This window comes from Salvelinus namaycush, unplaced genomic scaffold (genome assembly GCF_016432855.1).
Source record: "Salvelinus namaycush isolate Seneca unplaced genomic scaffold, SaNama_1.0 Scaffold284, whole genome shotgun sequence".
NCBI classification, from domain to species: Eukaryota; Metazoa; Chordata; class Actinopteri; order Salmoniformes; family Salmonidae; genus Salvelinus; species Salvelinus namaycush.
In genome coordinates this window covers 147,367-160,005 of record NW_024059719.1, presented here as the reverse complement: position 1 = coordinate 160,005, position 12,639 = coordinate 147,367, and the positions used below count along the sequence as shown (strand labels likewise).

Below are 12,639 nucleotides of genomic sequence, written 5' to 3'. Positions count from 1 at the left end.
AAGATGGCTTCAATAAAGCGCTCCCTGTTAGGCACCCAGAGTTTATACACAACATTGGAATGCACATCGCACACATTCAGTGGCAACATTTGACATCAGCCACTGCTCATGTTAACATTTTACATTAACTACATTTTCATTGTTGCTGCTCAGTGAGTGTCTGCGGGAGATAGGGGTCGCCTCCGGGCGGGGCGTAACTGGCTGAGACGTGCAGATCTTCAACAGAACATGTGAAGTTATCTCGAAAGTTGCTCAATTTACTACTATCTAATTATTCAAAATGGGGAAGCTGGTTGTCATATCACTTTTTGTTGCTGCTTTATCAGCATTTGTTGGAGAGAGAGTTATTAATTTAAGGTAGGCTGTGTTTATGTAGGTGTAGCTTTTTTAGCTGTAATAAAAATGCATGCTAGCTGTTATAGTAGCTAGCTAGCCAATTTTGTATTTTTGCTAGCAACCTCAAAAAGTTGTTTTGTTGACAACAAGCAATATAAGCCAACTAACCTGTTTTTCTATTTAACTTTCCTTTTTTAGCCAGTGGTTTATTACTGAGTAATAATGGTTTGAGTTATTTTCACTTTTCTGAACTTATAAATTGAGAGATTGAGTGTCACTACATGTTGTTGACAAACAGCGATGCTGTGTGCCAAGCATGGCCTTTTCTGTCAGCCTATGAAGACATACATATGATCTCAATGCTCAAGTTACAGTAGTCTGAGGATATAATTGGATTTGGAGGCTATACAAGATGTGATAGCTGACTAGGCTATATTTATGATTGTTTGTACATACACATAAAAATGCCCTAAGTCATAACTACAGTGTTGAAATTGCAGTGTTATTCTGGAGTTTGAAGGGATGTAACTATGAACCTTATTTTACATTGCAGGAAAAGGACTCTTGCTTCCAGAAAGCTTGTCCAAACCCACCTCCCAAACTGCCATCCAATCAAAAGCCTTGGTGCGTACAGTACACATATGTACAGGACATTGGGAACTTTAACACTGCTGGCATGGATATTAAAGGCATGCCTTTCCATAAGCTCTATGCCACATGTTCAATGGTATTATATGAAGTAACTGTACAACGTTATTTGCCTGTAAAGCCATATCTGAACACTTGTGATTTGATTTCTGACAGAGTACGGATCAGAGGACCTCACAATACTTCCCAATGGACTTGCTATTATTAGCACTGTGAGTTACAACATTGACTTGGCCCTATATGAAACACGCAACATAAAAAAATGTAGTTGCAAATAAATCTATTAGGCTATCTAACATGTCCTAATATTAATCTTAATATTATTGGAATTACCAGGGCTTGAAGGATCCTTTATTGCCATCCTATTCAGATGCCCCTGGAAAGATGTATACCCTTGATATGAGTGAAGATTCTAGGATGAAACCAGTGGAGCTCCGCATGGGGAGAGGCTTTGACCTGGACTCCTTCAATCCACATGGAATCAGTGTATACACAGATGAGACGGGTAAATAAAACCCATAATCTGTGTCACAAATGGCATTTAGGGAATAGGGTATTCCCTAAATGGCACACTATTCCCTATAGGGCTCTGGTCAAAAGTAGTGTGCTATATAGGGAATAGGGTGCCATTTTGGGACTGAAACAGGTTTTGAAATGCATCTGCTGCTCTTCCCAATCTTCTCTTGTGTGAAAAGAGAACTGTCAAAAACACAAGACGGATCAATTGATTGAGCTGAATGTTTTCTCCACTTTCCAGATAACTCAGTATACCTGTTTGTGGTCAATCACCCTCAACAAAAAACCCAAGTGGAGATCTTTCTGTTTGTTGAGGAGGACCACGCCCTTGTCTATGTGAAAACCATAAAGCATGAATTCCTTCACAGGTATGCAAGAGCTAAAGTCATGTCATTGCTTCAAACCAATTTGGTTTGTTACCTAGATTGTCGGTAGAGTTTCATATTACAGCGGGGCTAAAAGTGTTAATTACATGGTAACAATATGGAAATGTAGCCTATCCTCTTAAACTTGGATACTCTCAAGACTGAGAGTTTGGAGAAATTAGGGACATTTGAACTGGGCACAAACTAGTGCTCATTTTTGTTTTGTAATGTTGTTATGCATCCAACAGTTCTTTAATATGCCATTTAGAGTAAATCGTGTTTTAAGTTGATCTGTGGTTTTCTCTTAGTGTGAATGACATTGTGGCTGTGGGAGTGGAGAGCTTCTATGCCACCAACGATCGCTATTTCAGTGGAGGCACTCTGAATACTCTGGAGGTACTTCTGGCTCAGCCCTGGTCTAACGTTGTGTATTACAGCCCTGAAGAGGTCAAAGTAGTGGCTGAGGGATTCTACATGGCCAATGGCATCAACATCTCACCTGACAAAAGGTACAATAATTAGATGAATAATGTATTCGACTTCTATAGTGCTATTCAAGTATTCAGTCCCGTGTAGCTCAGTTGGTAGAGCATGGCGCCAGGGTTGTGGGTTTGATTCCCACGGGTGACCAGTATGACATTTAAAAATAATAATAAAGTACTCAAATGTATGCACTCACTACTGTAAGTCGCTCTGTATAAGGGTGTCTGATAAAATTACAATTAAAAAAATAATTACATTACATAAAGAATCTCAAAGCGCTTTGAGTACTGTCATGTGTTCACACAGTTCAATAATCCTGTCCATATGGACAGTCAAACCTGTTAAGTGTTTGATTGTAGAGTGGATATCACGTTGACATGATAAGATCTGTTGATGTAACTAATGTGATGTTATGTAACATATAACTATTTATGTTTTCATGTAGGCACATATATGTGGCAGACTTATTTGACCACAACATACATGTTTTGGAGCGACTGGAAAGCAATGGTTTGGCCCCAGTGAAGGTAAAATACAAGAAATGGCAGATTTGTTTTACACCTGGTAAATAGTCAAATGGACTATTGAAACATGCTGCTCTGTTGAAAGCCTTCTAAATCTGATGTGTTTATTCTCTCCCATTGCTTGTGTATCTGAATCCAGAATAGGCTCTTTAAAACTAATTTCATGATATTATTATTTTAAAAAGCATGAACTGGCGCACACCCAAAGAAAATGATTTAGTGTAGAGGTGCTGACTAACGGCGAATAAACTATGTCTAAAAATAAAGAGAGTCGCACACCGAATATTTATAAACTCCCAGTAATTTATTGGGTAAAAAAAAACAACGTTTTGGCATTCACTGTGTCCTGAAGAAGGCACCCTGAAGAAGGCACCCTCTGCTCTCGGGCACCCTGAAGAAAGCACCCTCTGCTCTCAGGCACCCTGAAGAAGGCACCCTCTGCTCTCAGGCACCCTGAAGAAGGCACCCTCTGCTCTCAGGCACCCTGAAGAAGGCACCCTCTGCTCTCAGGCACCCTGAAGAAAGCACTCTCTGCTCTCAGGCACCCTGAAGAAGGCACCCTCTGCTCTCAGGCACCCTGAAGAAAGCACCCTCTGCTCTCAGGCACCCTGAAGAAGGCACCCTCTGCTCTCAGGCACCCTGAAGAAGGCACTCTCTGCTCTCAGGCACCCTGAAGAAAGCACCCTCTGCTCTCAGGCACCCTGAAGAAGGCACCCTCTGCTCTCAGGCACCCTGAAGAAAGCACCCTCTGCTCTCAGGCACCCTGAAGAAGGCACCCTCTGCTCTCAGGCACCCTGAAGAAGGCACCCTCTGCTCTCAGGCACCCTGAAGAAGGCACCCTCTGCTCTCAGGCACCCTGAAGAAGGCACCCTCTGCTCTAAGGCACCCTGAAGAAGGCACCCTCTGCTCTCAGGCACCCTGAAGAAGGCACTCTCTGCTCTCAGGCACCCTGAAGAAGGCACTCTCTGCTCTCAGGCACCCTGAAGAAGGCACTCTCTGCTCTCAGGCACCCTGAAGAAAGCACCCTCTGCTCTCAGGCGCCCTGAAGAAGGCACTCTCTGCTCTCAGGCACCCTGAAGAAAGCACCCTCTGCTCTCAGGCACCCTGAAGAAGGCACCCTCTGCTCTCAGGCACCCTGAAGAAAGCACCCTCTGCTCTCAGGCGCCCTGATGAAAGCACTCTCTGCTCTCAGGCACCCTGAAGAAAGCACTCTCTGCTCTCAGGCACCCTGAAGAAAGCACCCTCTGCTCTCAGGCGCCCTGATGAAGGCACAGTGATAACGAAACGTTGGGTGTTTTACCCAATAAATTACTGGGAGCCTGAGACTCTATATATAGAGTGTGCGACTCTATTTTTATAGCTTACGTGATATTGTTTTTTGTCACCAGGTCGTGGAAGTGGGCTCTCTTGTTGACAACATTTATGTTGACCCTGAGACTGGCGACTTGTGGATAGGTTGTCACCCTAATGGCTGGAAACTATTTCAAAATGATCCTGAGGATCTTCCTGGATCTGAGGTTCGTACACCTGCCGTGTGCTATTGAAACTTACTGAGGGAACTGCTTTCTGGATCATATACCAGCAGTGTCTCTCTGTACTATACACCAACATTGTTTTCACATGTTCACGCCTCTACTATGCTATAGGTAAAAGCTGCTGGACTACAGTACATTCCAACTACTGTACGAGAGGAAACACACCAGTGCAATGGACTTAGAGTGGATATGGACTGGACTTAAAGTGGTCTTAGAGTGGACCTAGAGTGGGCTTAGGGTGGACTTAGAGTGGACTTGGGGTGGATTTGGGGTGGACTTGGAGTGGACATGGACTGAACTTAGTGGTCTTAGAGCGGACTTGGACTGGACCTGGATGTGGGTGTCTTTCTATTGCGTTACCTCTAATGCTCACTGTCTGGTATACATCTACATTTCATGATATTGTTTTCACAGGTGATTCAGATTAAAGACATCCACTCTGAGAAGCCAGTGGTGACCCAGGTCTATGCTGATGACGGCAGTGTGCTCATAGGATCCTCTGTAGCAGCTCCCTACGGAAGAAAGCTTCTCATTGGAACAATCTACCAGAAAGCCTTGGTCTGTGATCTAGCCAAGGTCGACCAGTAGCCTATGCTCTATGTAGAAAACAGGCATCCGACGTGGGTTGTGGTCGGAAGAGTGCAAGTGTGTAACATACTGAATGTTGCAGATAGAAATGCAATGAATAGAGTTAACAAGATTACTTACTCTATATGACAGGGAGGGATGTCTGTTCTACATAATATATATCTAGCTGAAAGTTCCTCAATGTTGTGCCGTACTGAATTCTGCCGTGGCCTGTGGGGTTCAACTTGCCAAGTAAAAAAAATATTGTTCATTCATTGCACGCTCTGTCTAATCACTGGAAGTTAGATTTGCAATAAAGTTGACAAAATTATATGTCAAAGATAACACTGGTGCACTGAACAAGACCTGTAACGATACATAGTAATGTTGCAAGTGCCCCATTGTATAAAAGTTGATAAATGACTGGGGAAATGACATTTGAAATGCATGACGTTGGTTTCTTGATAAGAATAAGCTGACTGTTAAGGACCCTTTTTTTTTTATGTTGCCTAAAATGACATACCCAAATCTAACTGCCTGTAGCTCAGGACCTGAAGCAAGGATATTCATATTCTTGATACCATTTAAAAGGAAACACTTTGAAGTGTGTGGAAATGTGAAATTAATGTTGGAGAATATAACACATTAGATCTGGTAAAAGATAATACAAAGAAAAAAAACTTTTTCAAATTATTATATATTTTTTTCATCTTTGAAATGCAATAGAAAGGCAAATATCTCACTTAGGAGTCTAGGTGCAATTTAGATTTTGGCCACTAGATGGCAGCAGTGTATGTACAACGTTTTAGACTGATCCAATGAACCGTTGCATTACTGTTCAAAATGTTGTTTCAAGTCTGCCAAATTGGTCAATTGATACAAGTACATAACTATAGAGAACATACAAAAATGATATGGTAATAAAAAATGTAAGTTTACACACTTCTAGGAATGTCATAAATTATGGATAATTAGTTTCCCTACAGAAAAGACACCAACCTTCACACATCTAGATGGGATGTTTTTTAATATAAAAATGGATTTTATCAAACAAAACTAAGCTACATTTTATCTCTGGGACCCTCAGGATGACAAATCAGAGCAAGATTACTGAATGTAAGTACATTATTTACCTTCAGAGGTGAATATATCAAACCAGTTGCTGTGATAACATTTTTTGTTGTTGTTGTGCACTCTCCTCAAACAATAGCATGGTATTTTTTCACTGTAATAGCTACTGTAAATTGGACGGTGCAGTTAGATTAACAATAATTTAAGCTTTCTGCCCATATAAGACATGTCTATGTCCTGGGAAATGTTCTTGTTACTAATGAAGAGGGTTAAACCAAGGCCTTATACCTTTTAAAGGGGTAATAAATGATGTTATGATAAACTGAAAGGTCTCGTCTTCAGGAGACCTCTGTGTGTGTGTTAAAACCTGTTTTTGAGTGTTGTGACCTTCAGACACTATCAGAAGGCTTCTACGTTCAGACTCCTCCTGTCTGGATCCCAGCGTGGTTATCTGGTTTTCTGAGAACACAAGGCTGTCACAGACCTGATGAAACCAGCCACCTGTCAGAAGATGCTTACACTCATTCACCTTGTTATGACCCTACACTTGTGATGAAATGTCAAGTTTCGGTCAAACCCACTTCTGAGCTTTTAATTGCTGATAAGATGGTTACTGCTGTCAGAGGGAGGTTAGATTTATTAAAATGTTGTTGCCAGGGGAACTCATGCAAGGAGGACTGGGAGAGGCTATATGAGTTGCAGGATGTCTTAGACATTTTGCAGAACTTGGGGAGAACTATCATGTACTGTTATACTGTACTCTGTAACAACTTCTACCTACAATTGTATTACTAAAATTAGTATTTTTACTTAAACTAAGAGTCTGTGTTTCCTTTCCATTACTAATGTATGTTTGATAATTATATAGACCTGATCATTTGTTGAAGAAATTGACCAACACTTACAGTGTCATGCTAATCACATTAGCGCTCTTTATTTAAACTGTCCCGTGGGGGGGACACCGATCCCATAGAGGCAGTGGTGGAAAAAGTACCCAATTGTCATACTTGAGTAAAAGTATAGATACCTTAATAGAAAGTTACTCAAGTAAAAGGAAAAGTCACCCAGTAAAATATTACTTGAGTAAAAGTCTAAAAGTATTTGGTTCTAAATATACTTAAGTATCCAAAGTAAATGTAATTGCAAAAATATCTGTGTAAATCATTTCAAATTCCTTCTTTTAAGCAAAGCAGACGGCACCATTGTCTTGTTTTTAAAATGTATGGATAGTCAGGGGCACACTCCAACACTCAGACATCATTACAGATAGCCAGGGGCACACTCCAACACTCAGACATCATTACAGATAGTCAGGGGCACACTCCAACACTCAGACATCATTACAGATAGTCAGGGGCACACTCCAACACTCAGACATCATTACAGATAGTCAGGGGCACACTCCAACACTCAGACATCATTACAGATAGTCAGGGGCACACTCTAACACTCAGACATCATTACAGATAGTCAGGGGCACACTCCAACACTCAGACATCATTACAGATAGTCAGGGGCACACTCCAACACTCAGACATCATTACAGATAGTCAGGGGCCACACTCCAACACTCAGACATCATTACAGATAGCCAGGGGCACACTCCAACACTCAGACATTATTACAGATAGTCAGGGGCACACTCCAACACTCAGACATCATTACAGATAGCCAGGGGCACACTCCAACACTCAGACATCATTACAGATAGCCAGGGGCACACTCCAACACTCAGACATCATTACAGATAGTCAGGGGCACACTCCAACACTCAGACATCATTACAGATAGTCAGGGGCACACTCCAACACTCAGACATCATTACAGATAGTCAGGGGCACACTCTAACACTCAGACATCATTACAGATAGTCAGGGGCACACTCCAACACTCAGACATCATTACAGATAGTCAGGGGCACACTCCAACACTCAGACATCATTACAGATAGTCAGGGGCCACACTCCAACACTCAGACATCATTACAGATAGCCAGGGGCACACTCCAACACTCAGACATTATTACAGATAGTCAGGGGCACACTCCAACACTCAGACATCATTACAGATAGCCAGGGGCACACTCCAACACTCAGACATCATTACAGATAGCCAGGGGCACACTCCAACACTCAGACATCATTACAGATAGTCAGGGGCACACTCCAACACTCAGACATCATTACAGATAGTCAGGGGCACACTCCAACACTCAGACATCATTACAGATAGTCAGGGGCACACTCCAACACTCAGACATCATTACAGATAGCCAGGGGCACACTCCAACACTCAGACATCATTACAGATAGTCAGGGGCACACTCCAACACTCAGACATCATTACAGATAGTCAGGGGCACACTCCAACACTCAGACATCATTACAGATAGTCAGGGGCACACTCCAACACTCAGACATCATTACAGATAGTCAGGGGCACACTCTAACACTCAGACATCATTACAGATAGTCAGGGGCACACTCCAACACTCAGACATCATTACAGATAGTCAGGGGCACACTCCAACACTCAGACATCATTACAGATAGTCAGGGGCACACTCCAACACTCAGACATCATTACAGATAGCCAGGGGCACACTCCAACACTCAGACATTATTACAGATAGTCAGGGGCACACTCCAACACTCAGACATCATTACAGATAGCCAGGGGCACACTCCAACACTCAGACATCATTACAGATAGTCAGGGGCACACTCCAACACTCAGACATCATTACAGATAGTCAGGGGCACACTCCAACACTCAGACATCATTACAGATAGTCAGGGGCACACTCCAACACTCAGACATCATTACAGATAGTCAGGGGCACACTCTAACACTCAGACATCATTACAGATAGTCAGGGGCACACTCCAACACTCAGACATCATTACAGATAGTCAGGGGCACACTCCAACACTCAGACATCATTACAGATAGTCAGGGGCCACACTCCAACACTCAGACATCATTACAGATAGCCAGGGGCACACTCCAACACTCAGACATTATTACAGATAGTCAGGGGCACACTCCAACACTCAGACCTCATTACAGATAGCCAGGGGCACACTCCAACACTCAGACATCATTACAGATAGCCAGGGGCACACTCCAACACTCAGACATCATTACAGATAGTCAGGGGCACACTCCAACACTCAGACATCATTACAGATAGTCAGGGGCACACTCCAACACTCAGACATCATTACAGATAGTCAGGGGCACACTCTAACACTCAGACATCATTACAGATAGTCAGGGGCACACTCCAACACTCAGACATCATTACAGATAGTCAGGGGCACACTCCAACACTCAGACATCATTACAGATAGTCAGGGGCCACACTCCAACACTCAGACATCATTACAGATAGCCAGGGGCACACTCCAACACTCATACATTATTACAGATAGTCAGGGGCACACTCCAACACTCAGACATCATTACAGATAGCCAGGGGCACACTCCAACACTCAGACATCATTACAGATAGCCAGGGGCACACTCCAACACTCAGACATCATTACAGATAGTCAGGGGCACACTCCAACACTCAGACATCATTACAGATAGTCAGGGGCACACTCCAACACTCAGACATCATTACAGATAGTCAGGGGCACACTCCAACACTCAGACATCATTACAGATAGCCAGGGGCACACTCCAACACTCAGACATCATTACAGATAGTCAGGGGCCCACTCCAACACTCAGACATCATTACAGATAGCCAGGGGCACACTCCAACACTCAGACATCATTACAGATAGTCAGGGGCCCACTCCAACACTCAGACATCATTACAGATAGTCAGGGGTACACTCCAACACTCAGACATCATTACAGATAGTCAGGGGCACACTCCAACACTCAGACATCATTACAGATAGTCAGGGGTACACTCCAACACTCAGACATCATTACAGATAGCCAGGGGCACACTCTAACACTCAGACATCATTACAGACAGCCAGGGGCACACTCCAACACTCAGACATCATTACAGATAGTCAGGGGCACACTCCAACACTCAGACATCATTACAGATAGTCAGGGGCACACTCCAACACTCAGACATCATTACAGACAGCCAGGGGCACACTCTAACACTCAGACATCATTACAGATAGTCAGGGGCACACTCCAACACTCAGACATCATTACAGATAGTCAGGGGCACACTCCAACACTCAGACATCATTACAGATAGTCAGGGGCACACTCCAACACTCAGACATCATTACAGATAGCCAGGGGAACACTCCAACACTCAGACATCATTACAGATAGCCAGGGGAACACTCCAACACTCAGTCATTATTACAGATAGCCAGGGTCACACTCCAACACTCAGCCATTATGTACAGATAGCCAGGGGCCCACTCCAACACTCAGACATCATTACAGATAGCCAGGGGTACACTCCAACACTCAGACATCATTACAGATAGCCAGGGTCACACTCCAACACTCAGACATCATTACAGATAGTCAGGGGCCCACTCCAACACTCAGACATCATTACAGATAGTCAGGGGCACACTCCAACACTCAGACATCATTTACAGATAGCCAGGGGCACACTCCAACACTCAGACATCATTACAGATAGCCAGGGGCACACTCCAACACTCAGACATCATTTACAGATAGCCAGGGGCACACTCCAACACTCAGACATCATTACAGATAGTCAGGGGAACACTCCAACACTCAGACATCATTACAGATAGCCAGGGGCACACTCCAACACTCAGACATCATTACAGATAGCCAGGGGCACACTCCAACACTCAGACATAATTACAGATAGCCAGGGGCACACTCCAACACTCAGACATCATTTACAGATAGTCAGGGGCACACTCCAACACTCAGACATCATTACAGATAGTCAGGGGAACACTCCAACACTCAGACATCATTACAGATAGCCAGGGGCACACTCCAACACTCAGACATCATTACAGATAGCCAGGGGCACATTCCAACACTCAGACATCATTACAGATAGCCAGGGGCACACTCCAACACGCAGACATCATTTACAGATAGCCAGGGGCACACTCCAACACGCAGACATCATTTACAGATAGTCAGGGGTACACTCCAACACTCAGACATCATTTATAAAATATGCAGAAGGGATGACCATGTGTTTAGTGAGTCCGTCAGATCAGAGGCAGAAGGGATGACCATGTGTTTAGTGAGTCTGTCAGATCAGAGGCAGAAGGGATGACCATGTGTTTAGTGAGTCCGTCAGATCAGAGGCAGAAGGGATGGCCATGTGTTTAGTGAGTCCGCCAGATCAGAGGCAGAAGGGATGACCATGTGTTTAGTGAGTCCGTCAGATCAGAGGCAGAAGGGATGACCATGTGTTTAGTGAGTCCGTCAGATCAGAGGCAGAAGGGATGACCATGTGTTTAGTGAGTCCGTCAGATCAGAGGCAGAAGGGATGGCCATGTGTTTAGTGAGTCCGCCAGATCAGAGGCAGAAGGGATGACCATGTGTTTAGTGAGTCCGTCAGATCAGAGGCAGAAGGGATGACCATGTGTTTAGTGAGTCCGTCAGATCAGAGGCAGAAGGGATGACCATGTGTTTAGTGAGTCCGTCAGATCAGAGGCAGAAGGGATGACCATGTGTTTAGTGAGTCCGCCAGATCAGAGGCAGAAGGGATGACCATGTGTTTAGTGAGTCCGTCAGATCAGAGGCAGAAGGGATGACCATGTGTTTAGTGAGTCCGCCAGATCAGAGGCAGAAGGGATGACCATGTGTTTAGTGAGTCCGTCAGATCAGAGACAGAAGGGATGACCATGTGTTTAGTGAGTCCGCCAGATCAGAGGCAGAAGGGATGACCATGTGTTTAGTGAGTCCGTCAGATCAGAGGCAGAAGGGATGACCATGTGTTTAGTGAGTCCGTCAGATCAGAGGCAGAAGGGATGACCATGTGTTTAGTGAGTCCGCCAGATCAGAGGCAGAAGGGATGACCATGTGTTTAGTGAGTCCGTCAGATCAGAGGCAGAAGGGATGACCATGTGTTTAGTGAGTCCGCCAGATCAGAGGCAGAAGGGATGACCATGTGTTTAGTGAGTCCGCCAGATCAGAGGCAGAAGGGATGACCATGTGTTTAGTGAGTCCGTCAGATCAGAGGCAGAAGGGATGGCCATGTGTTGTCTTGATAAGTGAATTGGTCATTTTCCTGTCCTGCTAAACATTCAAAATGTAACTTTTGGGTGTTAGGTAAACTCTATGGAGTAAAATATACATTCTTTTCTTTAGGAATGTAGTGAAGTAAAAGTAAAAGTAGTCAAAAATATAAATAGTAAAGTACAGATACCCCAAAAAACTACTTAAGTAGTACTTTAAAGTATTTTTACTTAAGTACATTACACCACTGCGTAGAGGTTACAGTTATGTTTAAATTACAGGTACGTCTCACTGATTTGACATGGAAAACAAGTATTTTAAACGTTTTTTTACCCTCTTTGTAAAGTGAACTAGATTCAGTTGTGATGTAACTGAATATTGTTTTCTTCAGAAGTGTGTTAACTTCTTTACATTAAATGTGGG

At 43.7% G+C, this 12,639-nt stretch overlaps 1 protein-coding gene across 1 annotated transcript; it reads left to right on the top strand.

The window, feature by feature from the left end:
• Nucleotides 1-86: 86 nt before the first annotated feature.
• Nucleotides 87-5,398, top strand: LOC120039605 (serum paraoxonase/arylesterase 2-like). Its single transcript, XM_038985028.1, has 9 exons — nt 87-357; nt 890-960; nt 1,141-1,196; nt 1,321-1,489; nt 1,742-1,868; nt 2,174-2,374; nt 2,794-2,875; nt 4,261-4,389; nt 4,822-5,398. Exons 1-9 carry the CDS (start codon nt 281-283, stop codon nt 4,993-4,995), a joined length of 1,086 nt encoding a protein of 361 aa, XP_038840956.1. The 5' UTR covers nt 87-280; the 3' UTR covers nt 4,996-5,398.
• Nucleotides 5,399-12,639: the final 7,241 nt, after the last annotated feature.